Raw genomic sequence first — 27,279 nt, forward strand, 5'->3', positions numbered from 1 at the left:
TAATATTTATATAACAAAAACACCAAATAATTCTTGTCAAAGTAATCAACCAAAATATTTCCGCCTAAGCATAATAAAGCCTTAAAAGCATATATGGATGATGGAACAGAGAGTGAGAAGAGTTAACTGAGGAAAGGAATGCACCAGATCAAGCACCTCAGTAAGAGATATGGAATGTGGGCAGATGGATATGATGGAGAGCAGGAAACGCAACAGGGGGTGTAGGAAAATATAGCTTAGCTAAATTAGGGGCTAGTGATAGGATAGGATAACACTTAATTAAATTCAGCAGAAAAGAGTTACCATGATGCAAAAAAACGATTGGAACTTAAGGCCAGACAGGAAATGAGATATCTAGTAGCGGAGATGAGGCGGGGAATGCAGGGGAACAGATAGGGAAGGATTAGGTATATCAAAAGTAGTAGGCCTCGCCCGGGCTTCTATCAGCTGACTTGGAGATACTAGATAGGTGGTGTCTGCAATGTGTGACAGGCAAAGTCATAGACACGAGATATGGCCTCTTTTAGTCAGACCAGCGTACAAGGGGGATGAGCTGTCTGACATCAGGCAAAGTCATAGTTAAGTAAGGATACAAGGGGCGATGAGCTAGCTGTGCTCCTATAATGATAAACTGGACTGGCCACACACCTCTGAGGATCTCTACAGGAAGGGACAGAGTAATGCTGTTCTTGTTGAGGAGGCTCAGGCCCTTCAAGGTGTCAAACAGGCTGCTGCAGATGTTCTACCATCTGTAGTAAGTGTCCTCTTCTTTGCCGTTATCCGTTTGGGGGGGAGGGGAGTGTACAAACTGATGAGGAACACTAACTCTGTAGGAGTTAAACTGGACAGTCTATCTTTTGTGCAAACTCGGCTTGTTTTCAGGAAGATCATTTTTTAGCAGAATTAGAAAAATAGATTTGAAAACAATGTCCCTGTCCTAGAGTTATAGGCTTCAATTAGGAAAAGATTCAGTTTGGGCATTTAATTTTAGAGGTATACGTTTTAGGGGTTAGGTAGGGTGTAAATAGCTGATCTACAGCTTATATTTTAAAGGTTATCATTAGGATGAATAATCAGTTGGATGAATATGATTTGACGTGGAATGCGTAACTTAGTCATATTGTGGGCCCTTGATGTTATGGCCAGGTAATGCGCAACCTATTTTTTTCTAAAATGAAGAAAACTACTACTGTCACGGCAGCTTGATTATCTCTCTGTCTGTTCTAACATTTTATTTCTATGTCCTTTAGGTTGGAGCTGCATTCTACCTGTGGAGAGGTGTTACAATTTACAATTTAGGCATTTAGCAGACGCTCTTAATCCAGAGCGACTTACATTAAGCAAGAACAAAAAGCATGGGGAATACATCACATAAAAACATTTATCATGAAACATGCGTAAGCTAAGAAAGTAACAGTGGAATATCTATAATGAAACTATACATATAAGCTATACATCTATACTACTATGATATACATTATGTACTATGACGTGCTATGACTACATACAATGCACTTATGCTGTTTACATAACATGCTATAAGTCTGTATCAAATGCTATCTAAGTCTACATAATTGCTATCTAAGGGGGTGGGGTAAGTGCTATGGGCCATGATGGAGTCTGAAAAGGTGGGTTTTCAAACTACGGCGGAAGATTGGGAGTGATGCTGCAGTTCTGACTGCAATGGGAAGTGCATTCCACAGTTTTGGAGCCAACTTGGTGTGTCCTGGTGATTACCTGGCTGGTCCCCATCTGGCAATCACCTGGCTGGCTACTTATACCTGGCTGTGATGGCACACAGTGCTCAGTGATAGTTCCTCTTCGGCCAGTGCACACCGCTGTGCTTTTGTACTAGGTCAGTTGAATTCTAAGACTCAAGAACATTTTCCGCTCCTCTACTGGCCAGATCCTAATTGTTACTCTCATTTCTCAGTACCTGCCTGCCAGCCTGACCACCTCTCCATGCAGCTCCAACTGAAGACCTAATTATTATTTTCTGCCTTGGAACCTGGGACCTTTTGGACTTAAGTTATTTTTGCCTTGAACTTTGCCAACTTCTGTGTTTTGGAGTGAATAGATACTCTAGTTTTTGCATCTACCAAGTTTCCTTGTCTGATCTGTCTGCATCTGGGTTCCCTGTCTGCCTTGACAGTTACAACAAATAAGAAATTGGGGTAAAACATTTTGGGTAAATACACGGCACAGTATCATCTAAGACAAGTCATAAATATAGTGCATGTGTAGGCTACAATATGTTGTATATTTGTGATCTACTGTCCAGTGTGGGGGTCTACAGTGGTACTGTCCAGTACGGGTGACTCACTGTCTCAGGTGTCTGACCTTTCAGCTCCACTGCCAGTACAAGGTGATGTCATACAAGTATGACACCCACGTTGAGAGGGACCACAATATCTGGGCTCTCCACGGCAGACTGAAAATTCAATAAGAGCATTGATATAAAAAAAAGAATTGAATACATGCGGCTGTTTAATGCTAATGCATGCCAGCTTCCAATCTCTTGGGCAGAGGGGAATGCCACCAGACATTTGGTGGCCTCAGTAAAATAAACTACATCCTGGACAACATCCCGTTTTATTCCAGACCATCACACATCACCTATCTCAACCATTTTTACTATTAAGAGTATTCAGTATTCAGTTTAAATTTGTTCCTAGATTGATTTCCTCAGATTTCCCAAATAAACTTACATACAGGGAAGCAGGAATGTACACTCGACAATAGTTGATACAGGACAGGCCACTTTGAATATCGGTTTAAGTCTCCAGAGATTTTGCAAAGTCTTGTCTGGATTCTTTTCTGAAGACTTCCATTACCCTTCCATCAATCTGGGAAACCATCTGCAGCAGCGCCTGTCACGAGACTACCCTTCCATGGGCTCCCCATCTGTCTGTCATAGTGAATGAAAAATGCTAAAAAAGGTAAGGAAACAGATGAGGAACTTCAGATATTTAGATACTGGCCCATATCAAGAGAACAAGATCAGTTGCCATTTAAAAGCATATGGTGATATGGAAATACATTTAAATAAGTAACATAACTACTGAAAAAGTAGCTGCCTGTGCTGGGTATGAAGAATCATGACGTCACGAGTGGAGGAAGTTGTAAATGTCTTACATCCAAAACCATCTGCAATTTAATAAAAGCCTGTTAACTGTGAATTATTAAATGCATATTGATAAAAGTATTGCATTTGTTTATATGAAGCTTGGGTGAGCTTAGGGATAGAGAATCACACATCACAAAATGTTATTTACTGGATGTCTGAATGTTGTGGCGGGGCATATTTAGCCATTCAAACACTGATTTCCAAAATGTGCATATATTGTTTATGAGAATGCCAATTATAATATATTCTATTATGTACATTATAGAGCTGTATTTAAATTAAATATACAACAAAATAGGACGCTATTTGGTGGAATCATCATTTATTTTAAACTGACACCAAAGCCTTTGAGGAATTGGTGTATTGATGATATGGCACCCCCTACTGGTCTAATAAAGTAGGACTCAATTACACCGCCTTACAAACAATTACACATTGTTATGTTTATTGTTTTCTATTTGCATAACAAGCAAAAAAAGAACATACAAAAAGCATTACGGAACTAAAACTCAACTGACCTAAAACAGTAAAGAGCAGTCACAGGGAATTAGAAGGATAAAAACGATTTCAACCATGTGTACATTCGGATATAGACACACTGAGCGCACTGACAATACAAATTACAAACTAATAGGCGAGTGCGCTCCCGGTGCGCATTTGCGAACGCACCCCATATGGTCAGTCATATCAGACATACAGTAAGTTCTAAGTGGATTAATCACTGCCAGCACCAAGTGAGCAACAATCTCGAGTGGCAAAAAAATGACCTCTCCTGATTATAAATATAAATCCTCCCACCCAGCGTTATTTTTGTTATGTCTTTGAGTCATTCTATTAATATATTCCCAATTTATAACCCTATAATGGGATGTAGTGGACAGCACCATTGCAGCACATTTCAACTGGAATAAACAAGACCACATTAAAAAGCCTAAAACTCTTTACATTACAGATTGAAGTGCTTCTCCGGAACCTTTCGTGCCAAACGAGAGCTTATAAAAAGCTCAGCTTTTTTGCAATTTACTGTTAGAAAATCCAAGTGTATAAAACATAACAGATTTTGATATCCCTCAACAGGACCTCTACAGATGAGGGAATGGTTTCAGTGTGTGAACATTTACATCAGTTCTAGAAGTTTTCAATTCTATAGAACAACAGAGTAGGAACAACACTACACGCCTTCTTTTAGACTCTGTTTTTACATTTCTGTCTCAATGATGAATGATTTAGCGTCGTTGTGGTGAGGATGGAAAAGGTCAGAGGTCCTCAGTGTGCTGTAGACAATATACCTTCCTCTTAACCCATTCTGAACGGGGAACCCATTTTGGGGTTGGCATCATGTTATGCTTTAGCTATTGAAAAATAGCAGATCTACAAGCTCATAGCGCGCCACCGAGTGGCGCGCTACAAGCTTGTAGGTCTGTTATTTTGGAAAAATCGAAGAACGACTGACCTTTTTAGAATCTGATCTCAGGTCAGAATGGGTTAATCAGACCAGTGTGTGTCCAGTGGAAACCTCGTATGAATCTGATCTCAGGTCAGAATGGGTTAACCATGGGTGGTGTCGTCCTCCACAAAATCTTTGGCCTGCTCAGCTGAGATCACATCGATATGACTCACCTGAAAACAAAAGCGCACTCCATTAACTACTTCTTAAACCCTATATACAGGGTTCCTACACATTTTTCATTTTAAAACTCCATACTTTTCCAGAAAAAAATGGCCAGAATACTTTGTAGATTTGTCACTCCATATTTGACATCAGAGTACAAAGGTCAAAATAATTTCCAAAATAGCCAATATTACAAGGTCACAATGCAACACATTGTGACATTGTAGATCGGCTATTAAACCTATATACACCGGAATATTATTTTTCCTCTTCCCAAAATAGGGACGGCATGTTGAAATGAGTTAAAGGGATATTTCACTTTCAAAAACAACTTTTGGTCAATTTAGTGTCTACTAAGGCTTATGTGAACACCCCAGACCGTTTTTTAAGTTGCTCAATTAAGTATCTAGATACCGGTATTTATTTTAGCTGCCCCGTCCCCCTTCCTATACAAACACCAAAGAAACTTCCATCTCCATTTTAACCATGATAGATTAATCGAAAAAGTATTTTTTTACTCTCTTCATTTATTTGTAATAATTGTTTTGGAAACGAATAAGGGAGGGGAAGAAGGCTGGAGGAGACAAATTATTGTTATTGATTCTTATTTCATAAGAATCAATTATTTATATAAGAACCGGAAATTAGTCAATACAAAATAATTGAATGTTCGCACCATCTGTGAAGCCTCATTTATTCAGTGTTCATGGACATAAATAAATGCAGGCATACAATTATGGTTTCCTTATGAAGAAAACATTTTCTAATAACCACACTGCGTAACTAATAAATGTTCAGACAAGCATTTGTCACATTATTATTTGTGACGCTATATACAGTATGCACTTCAACGCTATTACCACATTTTCTTTAAACTACTTTGGTGGTGGATGTGTGTTATAGTTAATAGTCTGGATTCTGGAAACAATAGTTTTTTCTATACTCCTTTATTTCTTATTTCCATACTTGGAAAATACTGGAAATGACAAAAATCTAATTCCATACTTATGTAGGAAGAACCCTGTATATACTTCAATAACCATTGTTCCAGGCAGGGGACTGTATTTTGGTCCCCTCCTTGTTCCTCTACACCAGGGGTGGGCAATTATTTTTCCCAAGGGGCCGCATTAGAAAAACAGAAAATATTTTGGAGGGCATGATGTGTGTACGTTCTGCCAGATTTACTTTGTGGTACAGTGGTGTCGACTCGCGTGCCGAAAACAGACGATCCACAAGCTCACGGCGCATCGCCCAACACATATTTTAAGTTAACTTTATTGGCGAGGCGGGTTAGAGCGGGTAAAATAAAGCAAATAAAGCATAATGGGATTTAACTTGTCCTCCTGCGAGGAAGTTTGGTAATAATGCGCCTGCCCTACCGTGTTGTAATGTGGAGCTGCATGCTTAGCTGGGCTTCATGGCTATTTGCATTCACAGACGCTGTTGTCACCAATAAATCCAAAAAGCCGTCATTTTCGCGTATAAGGGGGGGGTGAAGGAAGGAAAACAGGTTCTCAATCACGCGCAATTCACGTGCACAGTTGACGTGCAGATTGCGTGCAGTCAGTGTGATGAGAATACATGGGCTTCAAAATAAAAGCAATGCGGTTTTAGTCCACCCATATGGTAATGAAAGTATGTTTTATTTTCTAATTATCAAGTAATCTTTTGCCCAGGTCTGCTCTACACCAAATCTGTTAAAAAAAAAAGACAAGCTGCTATTATGACATAACCAGAATAGTGGGTAATTCATGTGTTTAAAACCCTACCAAAGCCTGTCCCATAACTCATTTACGTGAGATGGCGCTCTTCGTTAGCCTATGAGTCACCATTTGCCTCTCAGTGAAACACTTGACTTCACCACTTTTCAACCTTCATACAGTATAATAATAGGTCCTCACTAATAATAACAACGATAAAATATGTTTTTTTCCCCTAATCAGTCTGTGTCTCATAGGAGGGCTGTGGGCATTTCAGAAACCCATCCACCAGTGACATCATCGTTAAGACAGATTTCTTTACAAAAATATTTAGATATTTATTATCGCGAGAACGATTTCACAACAATTCAGGACTAGAAAGCCAGCCGTTTCTATTAGCTTGGATTCCTCGTCGATGACGTCACTGGTGGATGGTTTCTGAACTGCACCACAGCCCTCCTATGAGAGACAGACTGAGGCCCCTTTTCCACCGGTTGGTTCCCAGTGGGAACCGGTTCAGTTCTTTTTGGTTTTTAGTCCATGAGCCAGAGCTCCAAAATTGAAATATGAATTATGAATTGAGTGTGCAAAACCATACCTATATTAGATTGTTATCACCATTAAACTTCCCCAATTGAGTACTTACACGAAGACAATGATTTATTGTATTACAAATTTTACATTTTTAAATATGCAAATTAGGCATTATGTAGGATAATATGCAAAATAATCAAAAATATGAAAAAGGTACTATTGTGGAAGGGTTATCATGTATTAATTTACTTGTATTGATCCTATAAACAATTTAATATAGGGTATAGTTTGCCCACCAATCTTGGAGCTCTGGCTTATGGACTAAAAACCAAAAAGAACTGAACCGGTTCCCACTGGGAACCAACCGGTGGAAAAGGGGTCTGAGTGGAAAAGAACGGTGCCATTTTATCATGATTATTAGTGAGGACCTATTATATGAAGATAGGTTGAAAAGTGGTGAAGTGGTCCTTTAAAGGAAATCACGTGATCGCAAAAAAAGTGTGAACTATTTGTTCATACCATTTGTATTCCTCCTGACTGTAATGACATGACAAATAGGGGACAGTAGGTTAAGGCTCACCTTGTTTCTGAACTTGACTCCATAGAACTTATCGGCTGATTCCAACAGCTCAGGCCTAAAGGTGGTGGTGATAAACTGGGCGTGGCCCGCCAGTTCCACAATCATATCTAAAATAAACAGAAAACTGAAAGATCAATTTCTCCTTTTCCGACAGGATGGAGACAAAAAATCGGGTCCATTTAATAAAATAAAAAAACATATTACATATCGATGCTCCTTAGATTTTGGTGGGTGCTTCTAAATGTATTATTGTGCTCCTTAATATTTAAATTTGTAAAAGGTTTAAGGAGCACCCATGGTACCAAGTAAAAAGGTACATTTCGAGCCCTAACGGTTCTGTTCAGAATTTGTAGTCGCCGATCTTTCATCTTTCCACAAAATAATAGAAAAAGCTCAATAGTGGGCTCGTTAAAAGCCAGGATCAATAAGCAGGCTCGATAAGGTGCTCATTATCAATAAAAAATTACTCAACATCCCTACTCAACAGCCCAAGAAATGACCAGTCACCATGATGAAATGTCTGTTTGGGAAGCGGGCCACGCTCATATTTTCTGGTCTTGTCCTAAAATTCAGAAATACTGGCAGGATATTCACTCCACTTTGGAGACCATTCTGTGTTTTGAGATACCTCTGTCTGTTTCTTTTCTACTGTTGGGAAATATCCCTGAAGAGTTTCTAACACATGATAAGTATTTAATCAAGATCCTCTTAGCATCAAGTAAAAAAGCAATCACACGACGCTGGTACCAACAGGACCCACCAACGAAAGATCAATGGATGGACATTATTGAGGAACTGTATTCTATGGAAAAACTAACATTCATACTTCGACTACAAGAGGATAAATTCTATAAAAAATGGGAAAAGTGGAATCTCTTCTCTCAGCCTAGCGATATTGCAATAGAATTTCATTGAATGTTTATTGTAATATGAAAAATGCAGCCTTTTTTCTTTTACTTTCTGTCTTTTTTCTTTTTCTTTCCCGTATTGTCTTGTTAGTTGAGTTTTTGTCTGTCTGTTCTTCCTTCAATAAAAATGAAGTGAGAAAAAAATAATAATAATAATAATAATGTCTGTTTGGTTCTTTACCTGAGACAGCCTTCCTGTGCTGGGCGTCAAGGGCCTGGTCGATCTCATCAAACAGGTAGAAGGGGGCGGGGTCACACTTCTGAATGGCGAAGATGAGAGCCAAGGCCACCAAAGACTTCTGACCGCCAGACAGCTGCTGCATCTCCCTCATCTCACCCTGCTTCCCTGTGAACGACACCTGAACACCACACAGAAGAACAGGGTAGATGTGAGTCAGTAACAGACCTCATCTCACCCTGCTTCCCTGTGAACGACACCTGAACACCACACACAGAAGAACAGGGTAGATGTGAGTCAGTAACATCTCCCTCATCTCACCCTGCTTCCCTGTGAACGACACCTGAACACCACACAGAGGAACAGGGTAGATGTGAGTCAGTAACATCTCCCTCATCTCACCCTGCTTCCCTGTGAACGACACCTGAACACCACACAGAGGAACAGGGTAGATGTGAGTCAGTAACAGATGAATATTAGCAGTCAAGAAAACCTGTCCGTTTTCATAAATCTATATGATTGAATTTATGCTCATTAAAAGATAGCGTCACGAGGGGTTGAAAGTCAACATCGGTACTGGCTTTAGCCACTATTTTAGACATCGGTATCAGCCCAGAGAATTGCCCACTTGGTGCATCCCTATAGAAAGTGTTGTGCAATGTGTCGCTTGAAAGAATTAATGCATTTTCAACTGAAAAAAAGGGTCGCCACATCACAGACAATTTTCGTCCAGTCGAAAGCATGTTCTTTTGTGTCTGTACAACACTTGACTTGTCACGGAAACATAAAGCATCAGGCTTTGATCTCTCTTTTGGAAAGATAATGAAACCCTAACATTTCTGTAAGGTTATGCAACAGGCTGAAATGATGGAGGGGTATTACGTTGTGGTTATAAATAATAAACAATATGCCAGATATAGCTCTACAGGCTGTCTATATATGTAACTTTCAATATGAATTGGAAGTATAAGATTTCTGTAAGGTTATGCAACAGGCTGAAATGATGGAGGGGTATTACTTTGTGGTTATAAATAATAAACAATATGCCAGATATAGCTCTACAGGCTGTCTATATATGTAACTTTCAATATGAATTGGAAGTATAAGATTTATGTAAGGTTATGCAACAGGCTGAAATGATGGAGGGGTATTACTTTGTGGTTATAAATAATAAACAATATGCCAAATATAGCTCTACAGGCTGTCTATATAAGTAACTTTCAATATGAATTAGATAGTATAAGATGATAAATAAGTATAAGTATAAGATGCTAAATGTTTGTTCAAAATGTTTGTACAAGGTGCAACTTTGTATGTACTGTAGGCAAATCTTTCAACACTACAGAGATTTTTCTTAAACACATTTTCAATTGATTCAAATAAAACAAACAACAATAAAAGCAATAGCCATTACTGTAATTGTAAGTCTTTTGACTAGTTACACAGTGCAGAAGCGCACACACACATATGGGCACAGTCTTACCCTGATGCCGACTCCAGTGAACTGGTCCACAGATGGAACACTGCTCTGGGAGCCTGAGCCCTTCTCGCCATCAACACCACTTTCACTCTCATCCTGGGACTGGCTTCCCTCCGCGTCCCCCTTCTTCATGACTAATGTAGCTTTGCCCCCAGGAACCAGCTTCTGGAATACCTCGCTGAAGTTCTTAGACACCTGGGAGAAGGAAATAAATCTGTGATAAAGAACAACCTTAGAATATAATTACCAAGAGAGAGAAAATCATCCGACACGTATCATGAGTAGCTTGCATAGATTCCATGAGGACAGTTTAGACGGGATTGTCGGGAGACAAGAAACTTGAGGGCAGAAGTGAGGAAGGATATGTTACAAAGGTCTATAGTGAGAATCAAAGAGGGGGATGTTGAGATTATACGTGGCACTCCCCGCGTACCTGTTTGAATGTGAGCTGGATGGCCTCGTACTTGCGCAGCTCCAGGACGTTCATCAGCTCCATGATAGACTTGTGGCCGCGCTCCAGCTCATCCTGGCGCTTGATCAGTTTCTCCTTCTGCTCGGAGAAGTTGACAAACTGGTCCAGGGCCTTCTTGTTCACATGGCTGTACTTCTTCAGCTCCGTATTACACTGCTCCAACTTACGGAACAGCTGGATGGCAAAACACAAAAGTAATCATGAATTAGTCAAATTGATGAATTTGAAAGATAATGGCACAATCATGAGTGCTGGTTGGATATTTAATGCCTTAATGAGATTTAATGCCTCTTTTTTTTTTTTTTTTCACGATTTTGTAACCCAGTTTTCTTTTCACCCAGTGCCAATTATCTAATGTAATCCTGGGCACTACACTTCCTTTGCCAACCTGGGGGGGCAGCGGACTGACCTCATGCCTCCTTTTATGCATGAGGAGTCCAAGCTGCTTCTTTTCACCTGACGGAGGGGAATTTCCCCGGCCAGACGTAGCTTGTGGAAGGGACACGTTATTCCGACCAGTTCCTTTCGATTTAATGCCTCTTAATAGATTCCCATCTGTCACAATTTTGTTTAGACCTTTTTCTTGTCAGGTGGCTTTGATCTTTTCATTATTTGCCTGCCCCTGAGATTTGTCATTGAAATATTTTCAATAAAAAGATTTTGAAAAGAAAAGAGACTTCTATATTCAGACGCAAAAGTCATCCTTTAAAGTCAATCTAGCATTTCAGTCAAATAATTATAATATCTCTAAAGGACATGAACGTAGCCGAACAAGAATTAATTTGGATCGAAACAGTTGACGTCAACAGCGACTCCTGACTCAAGCTCTAATGACAGAAAGAAACGTGAACAAGTGTCAGCAATATTTTGGCCTCTCATCCACTTTGTGCAATCAGTGGCACTGGTCTGGTACCCTAAGAAGCAGTGTCCTGTGGAGAAAGATTAACTATGTGGAGTGTTTATGAGACGACGTGAGGTTATTTTCAGCCTCGTCAAGGAGGGCAGGAGGCACACGCACACAGTTACTCCACTCAACACACAGCCAGTCAGAGGCTCCCAGAGGAGGCAGCTGGATGAGAGATCAGAGATAGAGCTCTAAGTAATGACTGAGTCACTGCTGAGTGGGTGGGATGTGACTGCCCGCTTTATAGGGGAGTTATTGTGTGTGCACGACTGCGCGTAGTGAATAATACATGTGTGGAGGTGGAGATAAGACATGTCTATGGCATGAAGATAGGATACATAGAATTAGGGACCTTCATTGACCATATTATTCATATGGCGGTTAACAGAGAACTCCAAACTAGTGCTTTTCTTACCGTAATCTAATGTTATTATATCCAAGAACAGGCGGAATATTTTAAAAATGCACTATTTCACATTCACGGCTATACTGAATGATATTCCAAGGTGACAAGGCATTGATTAGGCTAATAAAAACAAGAACCTGTATTGATGAATCATCGCTACCTGTTTAAGTGTCAGGGTCTGGTACTTTTAAAATAAGAACCTGTATTGATGAGTCATTGCTACCTGTTTAAGTGTCAGGGTCTGGTACTTTTCAAAGTATTGATGAATCATTGCTACCTGTTTAAGTGTCAGGGTCTGGTACTTTTCAAAGTATTGATGAATCATTGCTACCTGTTTAAGGGTCAGGGTCTGGTACTTTTCAAAAGCTTCCTGTGGCAGCGAGCCCAACTCTCGGATCTTCTTCATGCACTCCTCCTTCTTCTTGAGCAGCATGCCCTGTCGGTTGGTCATCTTCTCCAGCTCCTTGGTGTCGTGGTTGATGATGTCATTCTGTTCCTTCTCAACGTTCTTCCAGCGATCCATGCTCTTCAGGAGGTCCTTGATCTCAATTTCCGCTTTGTCGACCAGAACATCCAGTTCTAGAGGATTTGGAAAACTAAATAATCTCTGATTTAAAAAACCTTTACAACAATTTGACCGCATCTGCCAGGGATTTATACATTGACAATTCCTTTTTTTTTCCCTCTACACCAAATCTTTTAGCTGAAAATCAAATTTCGACAAGCTCACAACGCGTCACACATGAGCTTGTAGATTTGCTGTTGTAACTGAATATCTATTTTTGCTGAATGTTTGCCTATTGTGACATGGCAAATAAATAAAAGAATCATTGTTGCTTCTGAATAAGATCAGCTCCTTTTATGAGTCTACTTTTCTACTTTCACAGGGAGAATGTCAAATCAAAGAGTAATATCCTACAAAGAAATAATTTGTGTGCTGCTTTGCGACAAAAGCAATGGAATTTAAAAGTGCTACTTGTGGAGTTATGAATAGATCTGGAACAAGTCAAGAGTGAGAATAAATAACCACTCAAATGGTTTCTATTTTAAAACAGAATGGTCCTTTCTGAAAACTGCATTGTGCTCGAGTCAAACCTCCAGTTTGATATGCATTTGCGTTTGAATCCCCAACTCAAATCGATAAAAAATAAATCAAACTCAGCATTACTCACGCCTAATAGCAAACAATACAGACAGGTCGACGATGTCTGAATACACAAATACGATTTGATCACTTGCAAATAACGACTGAGGGACAGTCAGTCCTAAAGATCAGATTTTGAGAAACAAATTGGAAGTGGGTACACCTACCTTCAGAGCGCGCCAACGTGTCTTTGACACGTTTGTTGATGCCGTCCAACTCAGAGGTGGTGGCTGTGAGCACCGTGCATCCCTCTGTCTCTCGCAGCTCATTTAACTCCTGCACAGAGGAAAAATCTAAATCTAAACAACTAAATCTTTAGCATTATAGTTGTGACACCATTTCAACCAATTGTATGTAGACAAGAATAGTTTTTAACCCATTCTGAACGGGAATGCATTTTGGTGTTAGCATCATGTTATGCTTTAGCTATTGAAAAATAGCAGATCTACAAGCTCATAGCGCGCCACCGAGTGGCGCGCTACGAGCTTGTAGGTCTGCTATTTTTGAAAAATCGAAGAACGACTGACATTTTTAGAATCTGATCTCAGGTCAGAATGGGTTGATCAGACCAGTGTGTGTCCAGTGGAAAACCTCGTATGAATCTGATCTCAGGTCAGAATGGGTTAAAACATAACAAAATGACTGAAATGACACTCAGTAAGTGAACAATGGTCACGTTGATATACGAGTCGTTGCGTACCGCTTCAACCTGGTCCAGGCGTTTCTGTAGGTTCTCATTGAGGTACGTTTCCACCCTGGTCATGATGCCTTCCATCTTAATCCTCTCATTCAAAAGCTGCCTGTTGTCCTGTGGAGAGAGAGAGACACACACACACACACACACACACACACACACACACACACACACACACACACACACACACACACACACACACACACACACAATACAGTTTAGAGTAAATAAAATGCAGTACGGTTCTATTAACTTGCACTAACCTAAGTTATCTTACCACTGACCTGGTCAATGCAGATTAAAGACATAGCAAGACCAAGTCCTTTTGAGTTTTGACCCATGTCTGGCAAACCCATTCTCTCTATTACCATAACAAACCAGATTACACAGCTTACACTCACACTGCTGACACAACCTTTACTGTACACTATGTGGGCTCTTGCAGCCAAGAAGGTGTCAGAACGAATGAATATCATTAAATCCAAAACAAGAAACTCCAAATGAGAAGATTTGTCATAAAAGCACAGAGATGGAGTAGGCGGGAGTAGGGCACCGTTTATTTAAACGTTTATTTGGAACGAACACCACACACACAATGCCGTGCATATACATCGGATTTAGCAAGAATGTGAATTTCCATCAAAGAGCACATAAACATTACTAAAAGGGTACAAACTGAAAAAACATGACAACTGCAATTCTTATTGTGCATGCCAGCCCTGCTGAGCAACGGCCACTTCCCCAACGCAGACAAGGACTTCACTCGAACAACATCAGCAAGAGTCCACGAGCTGCTCAGGGCCCCAGGGTGCGATTCCAACCTATCCATCAACTTCACTAAGCAAGAAATTGATCTGGCCATAAAAGACTTAAGTCTTAAGACTGGTAGACGACATACACCCGGAGTACATGAAACACCAAGGCAGGAAGGCAACTGACTGGCTCCGTTCCTTCCTCTCTGCATGCCTCCGATGCTTAAAGCTGCCGAAGATCTGGCACCGTGCCAAGGTGATCGCCCTGCCGAAGCCAAACAAGCCGAGTGATGACTCGAAGGGATACCGGCCCATCTCCCTCCTGTGCTTACCCTTCAAGCTGCTGGAACGCCTCATCCTGGCGCGCCTCACCCCAGTGATCGACCCCTAGCTCCCCAAAGAACAAGCTGGCTTCCGAAGCGGTATGTCGACAACAGACAGGTGACCCTTCTGTGTCACGACATAGAAGACAGCTTCCAGGCTGGAGAGAAGGCTGGTGCCGTCTTCTTGGACCTCACAGCTGCCTACGACACTGTCTGGCTGCGCAGACACTGTCTGGCTGCGCAGGCGACACATGAAGCTTCTGGAGTCCATCCCAGACAAGCACATGGTGAGCTTCATTATGGAGATGCTGAGCAACCGCAGTTTTCGGCTCCACACCAGCAACGGTCAAAGCAGCAGGGCGAGAAGGCTCAGGAACGGCGTCCCGCAGGGCTCAGTGCTGGCACCGATGTTATTTAACATTCTACATCCACGACCTATACCCCCAACAACATCAAGGAAGTACGGCTACGCAGACTGGCGATCCTCCTCAGCAAACCATCCTGGGAAGCAGTAGAGGGCGCCTCAAGCTCAGCGTCGAGAAGACTGTAGCAACAACGCTCCACCTCGACAACAGGGAAGCAACCCGTGAAATTAACATCATGGTTGACGATGTCCGGCTACAGTCCCAGTCCCAGTCCTCCCAGACATACCTTGGAGTGAAGCTCGACAGAACACTGTCCTTTAAACAACACCTGGACGGTGTTAATATATCCAGCCTGTGACACTTGCATTAGTTCCCTCCAGGCCCCTGCAATCCTTTCTTTCCACGTTTTGTATTATTATTTATTTTAATCCTGCTACTGCACATACCCAATAATAATAATAGCACGGTTTGACAGCATGAGAAAACAAATATTCTCAACCTTACATGTCCCATTTACACAGAACTTTTCACAATGAGCGCAGGACAGGTGCCCTCCCTGGTCATACCTGCTGGAGCTGACGAGTCTCATCATTGAGGTCATCAACGCGCCTCTGGTCCTCCAGGCTGAGCTGAGACAGCAGGTCTGTCCCCAACTCAGCCTTCAATGACTCCCGGGTGGACTCCATAGCATGCAGGCTGGCCTCTAGGCTCTGAAGACTACGTTGCTAGGAGGACAGAGACATCAGGTAAGACATTATTACAAACTTGTGAACCCTATAGTTCCCCTATTCTGGGTGCGAACACAAAGTTATTGTGAACTTATATACTTACTTATATCAGCTATTTTCTCTAAGTATAAAGGGTGATAATTTGTTGGCCATTCTTCAAAATGTTTCTCCATAATCACACACAGAATTAAACAAAAACAGCTGTTCCACTTCAGTATTAACAAGCATAGTCTGGTTAAGAGTAACCATTTTGCTGCTACATCTGTCGATGTTATGTTTTCATTATTTAATTCGCTGTTTTTTCATGTTTATTCCTTTATTTCATTATTTTAATTTTGTATTACTATTATCATTATTATTTTTATTTATTTTTTTGCACTCACTGTATAGTATTTTCATAATGTGTTACAGTATATTATTGGATTCAATGCCGTAATGAGGTTGTAAGGTTTTCAAGGTTTGCAATGTTTAAGTGTTTTGTCCTGTCCATGTTAGTTGTATGTAATTTGTTTTGTTTTACTGTTTACATGTACAATAATGATTGTGACATGTATCTGTGTTGGGAGCCCCTCGAAAACGAGATGGTCCATCTCAAGGGGTCTTTTCCTAATAAAGAAACTTGAATCATCACCTTTGGCATGTATGTCTTCTGAGACTGTACCTTTGGCATGTATGTCTTCTCAGACTGTACCTTTGGCATGTATGTCTTCTCAGACTGTACCTTTGGCATGTATGTCTTCTGAGACTGTACCTTTGGCATGTATGTCTTCTCAGACTGTACCTTTGGCATGTATGTCTTCTCAGACTGTACCTTTGGCATGTACGTCTTCTGAGACTGTACCTTTGGCATGTACGTCTTCTGAGACTGTACCTTTGGCATGTATGTCTTCTGAGACTGTACCTTTGGCATGTATGTCTTCTCAGACTGTACCTTTGGCATGTATGTCTTCTCAGACTGTACCTTTGGCATGTATGTCTTCTGAGACTGTACCTTTGGCATGTATGTCTTCTCAGACTGTACCTTTGGCATGTATGTCTTCTGAGACTGTACCTTTGGCATGTATGTCTTCTCAGACTGTACCTTTGGCATGTATGTCTTCTCAGACTGTACCTTTGGCATGTATGTCTTCTCAGACTGTACCTTTAGCATGTATGTCTTCTCAGACTGTACCTTTGGCATGTATGTCTTCTCAGACTGTACCTTTGGCATGTATGTCTTCTGAGACTGTACCTTTGGCATGTATGTCTTCTCAGACTGTACCTTTGGCATGTATGTCTTCTCAGACTGTACCTTTGGCATGTATGTCTTCTCAGACTGTACCTTTGGCATGTATGTCTTCTGAGACTGTACCTTTGGCATGTATGTCTTCTCAGACTGTACCTTTGGCATGTATGTCTTCTCAGACTGTACCTTTGGCATGTATGTCTTCTCAGACTGTATGTACCTTTGGCATGTATGTCTTCTCAGACTGTACCTTTGGCATTTATGTCTTCTGAGACTGTACCTTTGGCATGTATGTCTTCTCAGACTGTAACTTTGGCATGTATGTCTTCTCAGACTGTACCTTTGGCATGTATGTCTTCTCAGACTGTACCTTTGGCATGTATGTCTTCTCAGACTGTACCTTTGGCATGTATGTCTTCTGAGACAGTACCTTTGGCATGTATGTCTTCTCAGACTGTACCTTTGGCATGTATGTCTTCTCAGACTGTACCTTTGGCATGTATGTCTTCTCAGACTGTACCTTTGGCATGTATGTCTTCTCAGACTGTACCTTTGGCATGTATGTCTTCTCAGACTGTACCTTTGGCATGTATGTCTTCTCAGACTGTACCTTTGGCATGTATGTCTTCTCAGACTGTACCTTTGGCATGTATGTCTTCTCAGACTGTACCTTTGGCATGTATGTCTTCTCAGACTGTACCTTTGGCATGTATGTCTTCTCAGACTGTACCTTTGGCATGTATGTCTTCTCAGACTGTACCTTTGGCATGTATGTCTTCTCAGACTGTACCTTTGGCATGTATGTCTTCTCAGACTGTACCTTTGGCATGTATGTCTTCTCAGACTGCTGCCTCTTCTCTTTGAGCATCTTCATCTCTGACAGGATGCCGTCTCTGGAAGCTTTGAACTTCCTCTGCTGCGTCTCAATCTGCTGCATCTGGTTCATCAGCTGGTCGATCTCATTGTTGATGCGTGCAGCCCGGTGTTAAGGAAGCACAACAGGGCAAGGTGTGTGTGTGTGTGTGTGTGTGGTAGAGCACAAGATTATGAACATGACATTTTAGCTGCTGATTAATTGAACATATTGAAAAATTATATATGGTTTGCCCTAAATGCACAAAATATGTGCTCCAGGTTCAAAGTGTTTAAGAGTGTGGACAATGTGGAAATAATGATTTCATCAGGTTGTTGTTTTTTTATACATGATGGAAACGATTAACGACAATAATTGTGATCAGGCGATTATCTAATAATTGTGACAGGCCTATGTGGGGGCATGAATATTTGTAACATCTCAATCCCACTCCTTTACAAAGACACAGGGAGTCTGATTGGATTTTTCCTATGGGGTGTGGCCACCAAAAGGCATCAGTAATGTGATTGTGGATCCCAGGGCAGCCTCTCTCCTCATGATTGACTTCAGAACAGAGGATTACAGTGAGATGCACACACTGCATTAGGCTAATCTAAAAGACAGGTTTATTGATCCTCGGAAATCTTACAAGCTCACGATGCGTCGTGATTCAACACGTGAGCTACTTTTGCGCGACACTGTCATATGACTAAGTATAAAAACACCACATAAGATTAAATATGGAGATACAAAGTTACAGTTACAATATGATTTTCTTAAAGGGAGATTTCAGTCAAAACTGAAATTGAAAATAAAAGGCCAAAGGGAAATATAACTAAAAACGTGATACACACAGAAGGCCCGGTGGAACCTGAGACCACCGTCACCTCAGACAGCTTAGGGCTGAGGAAAAGAACAAGAACATCCTGAAATCCTTTGTTGCGACTACACAGAGCATTCCGACGGGGATATCACCGTCTGGTATGAGCTCCTCTCCGGACCAGAGAGCACTGTAGTGTAGTGTGTGGTGCGGTCAGCCGAGCGCACACGGGTACTTCACTCCCTGCAGGAGCCAAGGTGCTCGAGCAGAGCTAGGATTATGAAGGACCCCCACAAACACCTACGGCTACGCTGCCACAGGGCCACCACAGACAAACACCTACGGCTACGCTGCCACAAAGCCACCACAGAGACTCCCTCAGCTCTGAACAAGGACCACACTAACCCCAAATTAGCAGATCATCACAACCGGTATTTCTTTTGACAATCTGTTTCTTTGCACAAACTGGCCTTTTGGATATCTAGCTACAGTTCACCACACAAAGTGTAGCGTAAATACTGCCATTAGTATATACTTTGGTCATTTTGCATAAAGTATGTTGATTGTGTATATTCAGTTGCTAATTTATGAATCCATTTATATTCTGCAATTCCTATATTCTGTATTTTTTTTTACATTTTGTTTTTATGGCATAATAGATTCCTATCCTGCCTCAGTAACCCAGGGAAATTGTGAAATGATGTAGCTATACGCATGTATCAATGTCAGTGAATTGATGCCCTTTCTTTTGCACTTAGTAATTTACTTGTTACTATTATTTTCAGTACCATGTATTTTTGGAAATTGTTGCCATAGTCTGGCAAAGTCTGCCACACTTGCAGTTGCATAAATCAGCTTTAAGATGGCAGCTGGGAATAGCAGGGATTGGTGTACGAGGTACACCACTGTAATCCTGTGCTTATCTAAAGGGCAGCGGTGGATCATGAACAGCAGCGTGCTTTTAAATAATTGATCTGTGCTCTGCCTCACCTCTGCAGAAGTCAAGGGCTGTCATCATGTCATGCACTGAGTAAGCCGTCCCCCACCCACGCACACCCATACACACACACACACGCGCGCGCGCACGCACGCACACGCACACGCACACACTACAGCCAGGCATGACGTACCTGCTGACCAACACACAAAAGGTTATTTGTGCGTAAGCTGCTACATATAAACAGGTGCACAGCAGCACAAACATGCTGATAAGCAGACCAGTACGGAAGTGAACTGCATGCATGCAAATCCCCTCTGATCCCTCTGTCTCTCCAACTCCAACATAAGTGAGTCACGACTCTGGCCTTTGCAACCCAACATTCTAATCATCCTTGGCCTGAAAAGACCCACTCCACCTCAGCCCATGTTGGCCCGCGGCGGTTGAGGTAGCTACATAACCTGAACGGATTAAAATCCTTAATCCACATGAACAAAAGCCAGACTGCCTGTGTCAGTCACCACAGTGTAATATAGGCCAGGCAACACTGTTTAAGCCCTCTGAAACAATCATGTAATACACAGAATATAAATATACACTGCAGTATTGCATATACAGGAGTGGATTGTGAAATTAAAATGGGTGTGCATGCACTAGTGCTATGGATTTTTCTTCAGCTCTTAAAAAGGCATATGAGATTAAGAACATACCATACCAATATGTTTGTTAAATGTCACAATGTCACTGTATCCATATACAACTCGTTCAATCTCCTACTTTACACATGAAAGTCACATCACTAAGCAGATTGATATTATTCCCTTTCTTTGGTGCTGTTAGGTAATAGGTATTCAACTGACATTTGCATCCGACTCCCGATACCTTAACCCATTCTGACCTGAGATCAGATTCATACGAGGTTTTCCATTGGACACACACTGGTCTGATTAACCCATTCTGACCTGAGATCAGATTTTAAAAAATGTCAGTCGTTCTTCGATTTTTCAAAAATAGCAGACCTACAAGCTCATAGCGCGCCACTCGGTGGCGCGCTACGAGCTTGTAGATCTGCTATTTTTCAATAGCTAAAGCATAACATGATGCCAACACCAAAACGGGTTCCCGGTCAGAATGGGTTAAATGTGACGTCAATCATAATGTGACGTCAAACAAAGATGGAAGATGGTGGTCAGAATCAGATAGCAATTTAGTGAAGCTTTTGAGACCGCCGCATGACGCATTTAGTAGAAAACAACTGTGCCTAGTAAACGCCCAGCGCCAGAGAATGAGTAATGCCTGGTACTGTGTTGACAACCGCTTCAGACTTCGCTAAAGAGACGTTTAACCCATTCTGAACGGGAACCCGTTTTGGTGTTAGCATCATGTTATGCTTTAGCTATTTAAAAATAGCAGATCTACAAGCTCATAGCGCGCCACCGAGTGGCGCGCTACGAGCTTGTAGGTCTGCTATTTATTGAAAAATCGAAGAACGACTGACATTTTTCGAATCTGATCTCAGGTCAGAATGGGTAAATCAGACCAGTGTGTGTCCAGTGGAAACCTCGTATGAATCTGATCTCAGGTCAGAATGGGTTAAAGACAACAACTAATCATTGAGCTTGTAGATTGTCTTGTTTTTGCCGAATTGTGGCCACAGAAAAAGGACGGTAGATTTCCTGTGCTTAATGTTATACCTGAAGTTAGTTCAGCTGTGGTTGTACAAAGCATTGTGCGATCAAAACGGAGTATTTCAATTCCAACAGCGTTTTTTGACACTACAGTCCTCAAAGTGTATGACATAATATAGTGTCTATATCTGACATGCAAAGCAGCTCATGCTGACAGTTGTACTGTAAACTGTCAATCTAATGTAATCGTGCCAACCTGGGGAGAGCAATGGACTGACCTCATGCTTCCTTGTATACATGAGAAGACGCTTCCTTTCACCTAACAGGGGGGGGGTTTGCCCGGTTGGACGTATCGCGTGGAAGGAACACGTTATTTCAACCAGTTCCTTTCACCTCCATCAGGCAGTATAGAGACCAGGATTACTGCATGTATTTTGAGAGCGTACCATAAGGCGTACCATAAGGCATAAGGGGACACGGGGGAGAACATGCAAATAGCACTGATGACGTGGAGGAGAGAACACGCCCCCAACGCCCACGGCTGGGCAAACGTTACATGAGCATCAAGAGCAGCACCTCCAGACTCTTGAACAGTTTCTACTTGTCAACAATTAAGACTGCTGAACAAGAACTAGGTCTGGTGACACTGCACAGACTGAACTGAATTGGTCTCCTTTTAGTAGAGACTACTTTATATATATACACGTAGGCTACATCACTATTATTTATTTTTATATGCATACTGTACATATTGTAACATGTAGATCAGTCATGTATGTACCGGTGCACAAACAAGAATTTCACCCATGTTACTTGTAATGTGATGTGATTCTGTCCCCAGCGGATACGAACCCAGGGGCTTCTAGCTGTGAGGCGACAGCGCTACCAACTGTGCCACCGTGCCCCCCCCCCCCCTACTACCTACTTTCTTACCAACCATACAGGATTTCACAAGAAATTCCTGCAAGCGAAATATTAAACCACAAGTAAACCCTGTGTATAGCTCAGTATGCGTCATTTACAAGGTAACGGATTCAGTTAAATACATGCACGTGGGTGGCAAAATGTTTATGGCTGGCGCTCTGACGGCGCTAATCAAACAAATAAAGGATATGTTCTATGTTTCTGCGCAGGTTCTCGTTCAGCTTGGCCTCCAGCTCCTCCTCTGCCTTCCTCATGTCCTTCTGGAGCTCCAGGCGAGACTTCCTGGTGTCGTAGTAGCCTCCTGTCAGAGCGCCACGGTGGCTCACCTGGTCACCTGCATGGGGCAAACAGTTTTCACCTGGTCACCTGCATGGGGCAAACAGTTTTCACCTGGTCACCTGCATGGGGCAAACAGTTTTCACCTGGTCACCTGCATGGGGCAAACAGTTTTCACCTGGTCACCTGCATGGGGCAAACAGTTTTCTGAAAATGTTCAAATATTAATTCAAAAATTACAAAATGTTATGTTGCTAATATAGTGTACATAGCAACAAGAACCCCAAAAGGGGTTCGCGTCCTGAAGGGGTAAAACACCAAAAGGGGTTTCCGTCTTGAATGGGTTTTGCTAGAATAGATCATCCAAAATGTCAATATATATTTTTAACAATTAAATTTCAAAACTTTTCCAAAGTATTTCACCCCATTTCCAGGGCTATAGCAATGATACGGTGCAATAATGGGGGCTCTCACACCAGTGTGCCATCAATGCACCAAGACAGACTCCAGCAAAGCTGTCACGTGACAAAAAGAACTACAAGCCAATAATGTATTGTTAGCTTGTACATCGATTATTTTTGTCACGCAACGTCCTGTGGCCACACTCACACAGCATTTGTTGCATATTTGACGTACATCAGACTGTACTGTATAATGCATACTGTCAGAACTCTGTCCCTCAATGCATGGTCCTGTGTCAGCCCTGGTCTTGTGTGATTATGTATAGCATTTTTGCTAAATCCGGTGTATTTACATTGCATTGCATTTATGTAATGTCCATTAATTAATATGCATTGCCCCATCTAAATAAACAAATAAAGGTATGTCCATATTTGTCTGTTGTGTTTCTATCTGGTATATTATTTGGTTTTATGACCAATGAGGTTATATCTTCCCTTCTTCTCTGGAATCCTGCCTCAAAGCAGAACAAAAGGTAGAAAAGTGTCGTTCCCCTGATGTCATTGCTATAGGGACACATGCATCAGTAAGCAGGAACTGGGAATGGCAATGAAGGATCGTAAAGTCTGGCGTGGCACTGTGAAATGTTTTTTTATCACATTATGCTGCTGTAACGCCTCAATTTCCCTTCGGGGATAACAAAGTCTATCTAATCTCATCTAAGGACCAACATACCCTCTAGAGTGATACAGTCCATAGCGAAGGCTCTGGCTAGCTGTGTGGAAACCTCCATGCTGCGGCAGATCAGGGTCTTCCCAAACACATGCTTGAAGGCCTTGTCAAACTGTACACTGTAGTGCAGCTTGCTGATCATAGGAATGGCATCCTAAAAGGACAAAGGGAGGTTTGTATGTGCATGAGGCACCAGGCTAGCAAGACCATAAGCATCTCTTATTAACCACACGAACCTTTAGTAACCCTTATTCTGTACGTAATACGTCATAATAGGACAACATTTGGCGAGAATAGGTGTACATTTGCAGCAAACAGCTTTGCATAGATTTGTTAATAACAGAAGAAATAACTTGATTCTCGATTGAATAGGGAAAGTAATCCATAGAATAATTGCCCTCCATTTCCCGCTCATGACTTTGTAAAAGAGAAGCAATGGGCCCATACTGTACATACGTTGGTCTCTGGGTAGGCCGTGCCCCTGACGTCCAGCTTGCTGAGGGGCAGGAAGGTGACCTCTCCAGGCAGGTTCATCTTGTTAAACTCCATGAGGATCTTGGTGCTCACCTCGTCCGTCTCTACGATATGGTAGAACAGCCTGGGAGGAGGATGGAGGAAAGAGAAGAGGGCACACCAAAGAAGGGAAAGACCAGAAGGACATGGATGGAAAAGTTTAGTTTAGTTTAGTTTATTAGGATCCCCATTAGCTTTTGCCTTGACAAAAGCTAGTCTTCCTGGGGTCCGACACAGACATACATTTAACATAGGCAATACTTACAATTGTTTACAAAAACTAACTCAAAATAAAACATAGTAAAATTAAAGAAATAAAATAAAATAAACATAGGAGAAATAAAAAGCAAAGAAACATAGCAAAACATCACTTTCAACACATTATACATTTGAATTATTATTTTCCCAGGGTTACTGTAGCAACTGTAGCAAGCTGTAGCAAGTGTTCCTTTAAAGCATATTTGAAAGATAATTTATGTTGTGTTATGTTAATGTGAGGTGGTAACATGTTCCAAAATGATATTGATCGATACATAACTGTTTGTTTAAGGAGGTTCGTTTTTGGAGCAGGGAGTGATAAATGACCGAGGCTTGCAATTCTGGTGTTATGATTATGTCTGTCACTTGATTTTAATAACTGTTTGAAAAAGTAATCTGGTGTTTGATTAGAAATTGTGTTTCTAACAAACATGAGTACACTGCAATGTAGTTTGTTTTTGACAGATAACCAGGACAGGCGTTTATGCATATATTCAATATTTGTGCGAGTAGAACAATGAAGTGCCAGTCTAGCAGCTCGGTTCTGAACAAGTTGTAGTTTGTTCAGGTCTGCTTGAGTCGCCGCTGACCATACAACAGGACAATAATAAAGGTGACAAAACACCAATGACTGTATCACTTGACCCATGACTGAGGATGTCAAGTATGCGGAGCACTTGACATCAGCCACATTCTCAGTAGAGACTAAGGCATTCTCAGTAGAGACTAAGGCTGCATTAAACATGTAAACTAAGATGGTGCCGAATACACATCTAGTGCCGTAGCATTCAGTATCTTTCTTAGTAGCCACTACAGAATAGTGGCAGAATAGAAAGTCTGTTTTGTGCAGTAGAGCAGGCGTTCCCAACCCATTACCACGGACCGGCTGACCGTTCAGAAAACATTCGTGGACCGGCATGGTTTTGGGTGGGGGGGGTGGTGGGGTTGTGTCGCAGTCACGCATCATCATACCACAACACGAAAGACAGTTGACTGGCCTCAAGTAGCCTACACGCTGCTATACATACAACATGTAATATCATTGACTAAATGGCCAATGTTATATCAACAAGGATAGTATGATTAAAAAAAGGTTAGGCCTATGTCTTTTTCAGAAATGACTTGTGCAAGACTTTACTTAAAGACCTGGTGCAATGGCTATTTCGGTCATTTTATTTTGAAGTTTGAGCCTGAAACTGAAGGCTGTACGTTTCTGAACCAATCAGAGCCCTTCAGGCGATGGGACGGGAGCTCTGCTACACACGTGACGCATGGAGTTTGTTTATTTACAAGTCAGACAGTCGGCCAGCTGTACCAGTTTGCTGCCATGTGGCTTATTTCTAAGCTATAATGTTTTCAGATACATACTATAGCGTGCCGATTCATTTCAATACACTGTCTGGATGTCATCTTGAATGAGATTAAAAAGCTATGGGAATCAAACAGGTTAATGAAATCAAGCTTCATTTATATTCATGTGACACTCGACACGACACGCATCACGTTTTTGTTCAAAGGAAGTAATTAAAATTGGCTTTTTATGGACTTGTTGTTGTTACGCTATACTCGTGAACGGTAAAGATACCAAGGATTCCACAGTGATGTCACTGTTATGCCATGCAACACGGAAGTAACACAGATGTTGTAACTTGTACACACAGCTGTTTACAAACCACAGTCAGTCTCGCGCCGCAGATAAATCCTTGCGGCATCTTCATTCGACTGAGACGACTTTTCACCGCTGTTTGGAAAATCCTGGTGACGCATGGTCGGGAAAACTTGGGGATTCCCTTCTTGCGTACCAGTGGGACAAGTCCCGCGTACCTTCACCGGTCCGCGTACCAGTGGTTGGGAACCTCTGCAGTAGAGCATTGAGCCTTTTAAAGACCTTACCTAGTACCAGCAGTCACCTCCACGCAGGTGTAAAAAGCAGGCTCACACTCAAGGTTGTTCATGACAATGTCGTTGTATCCATTTATGACATGCTGGTTGATTCCCTTCCGGTGAAAATGCTCCAGAACCTTGCTGATGCTGTCAATACCATTCAGAATAGCCTGAAGAGATAATGAAGATAATAAACAATGTTCCACTTCCTTTATGTCCTTTGATGTTTTTAAATCCCTCAATATAATTTCAAAGGTTAGAAATAATTAAAAGAAAAAACCTCTGACTGAAGTTATGTAGAATGTAAGAATTTCTATTAAAAACAACCTAGAACGCCCAGAGGTATTTGTAACCATTAAATCAGGACGCCCAGCGATTTGTTTCTTCAGGGCCCCATTTCAAGGTGCACAAGGCGCCATCTTGGAGCTGAAGTAGCTGAAGTAGCTAGATGTAGCCAAAACACCCCCGAGGCGATCGAGGAACGGGAAGTATGATTACTTCTAACACGACAAGCAACGGGACCGCGACGGGTCGTCAAAAAACATAATCTTTGGTTAGAATTGGACGGATTGATTTAAATCAAGAGTTATTCAACTTTGAAGATCTTTCCTCTCATCCACTAAAATGGAGGGGGACCACGAGCGGTGTGCTCGGTAATGATATCATTAATGTTCCGTCCTGTGATTAATCGCCGTCCTGAGCGCTGAGCGTAACTGTTTGATATGACGGAGACCGCCATTTATGCCACTCAGGGCGTTAATGGACTAAATGGAGTAGAGAAAGGAACTGGAGAGAATATGAGTCATGATGTAAGAAGCAATAGAGTGGAAAAAGACATCAATGCCCAGAGTACTTTGAACAGAATCCTTTCATCTTGACAGACTGGTATTTGATTGGTAACTGGAGGCAATGAGTGGCACTTG

The 27,279-nt window shown here is 41.7% G+C and overlaps 1 protein-coding gene across 1 annotated transcript in view; it reads right to left on the minus strand.

The window, feature by feature from the left end:
* Positions 1–3,506: 3,506 nt before the first annotated feature.
* The window catches only part of smc3 (structural maintenance of chromosomes 3), a gene marked incomplete at its 5' end in the record, with an annotated part of 38,266 nt that continues 14,493 nt past the window's right edge, over positions 3,507–27,279 (minus strand). Inside the window, 15 exon segments of the mRNA XM_080759088.1 lie at positions 3,507–4,423; positions 4,676–4,747; positions 7,554–7,660; positions 8,643–8,820; positions 10,123–10,314; positions 10,553–10,765; positions 12,233–12,480; positions 13,213–13,321; positions 13,746–13,853; positions 15,746–15,904; positions 17,953–18,104; positions 22,485–22,628; positions 23,705–23,855; positions 24,158–24,299; positions 26,366–26,526. Of these exon segments, the coding sequence (XP_080615214.1) occupies positions 4,676–4,747; positions 7,554–7,660; positions 8,643–8,820; positions 10,123–10,314; positions 10,553–10,765; positions 12,233–12,480; positions 13,213–13,321; positions 13,746–13,853; positions 15,746–15,904; positions 17,953–18,104; positions 22,485–22,628; positions 23,705–23,855; positions 24,158–24,299; positions 26,366–26,526 (2,136 nt within the window). The 3' untranslated portion in view covers positions 3,507–4,423.

Source organism: Protomyctophum bolini, assembly GCF_963924005.1.
Source record: "Protomyctophum bolini genome assembly, chromosome: 3".
NCBI lineage: Eukaryota > Metazoa > Chordata > Actinopteri > Myctophiformes > Myctophidae > Protomyctophum > Protomyctophum bolini.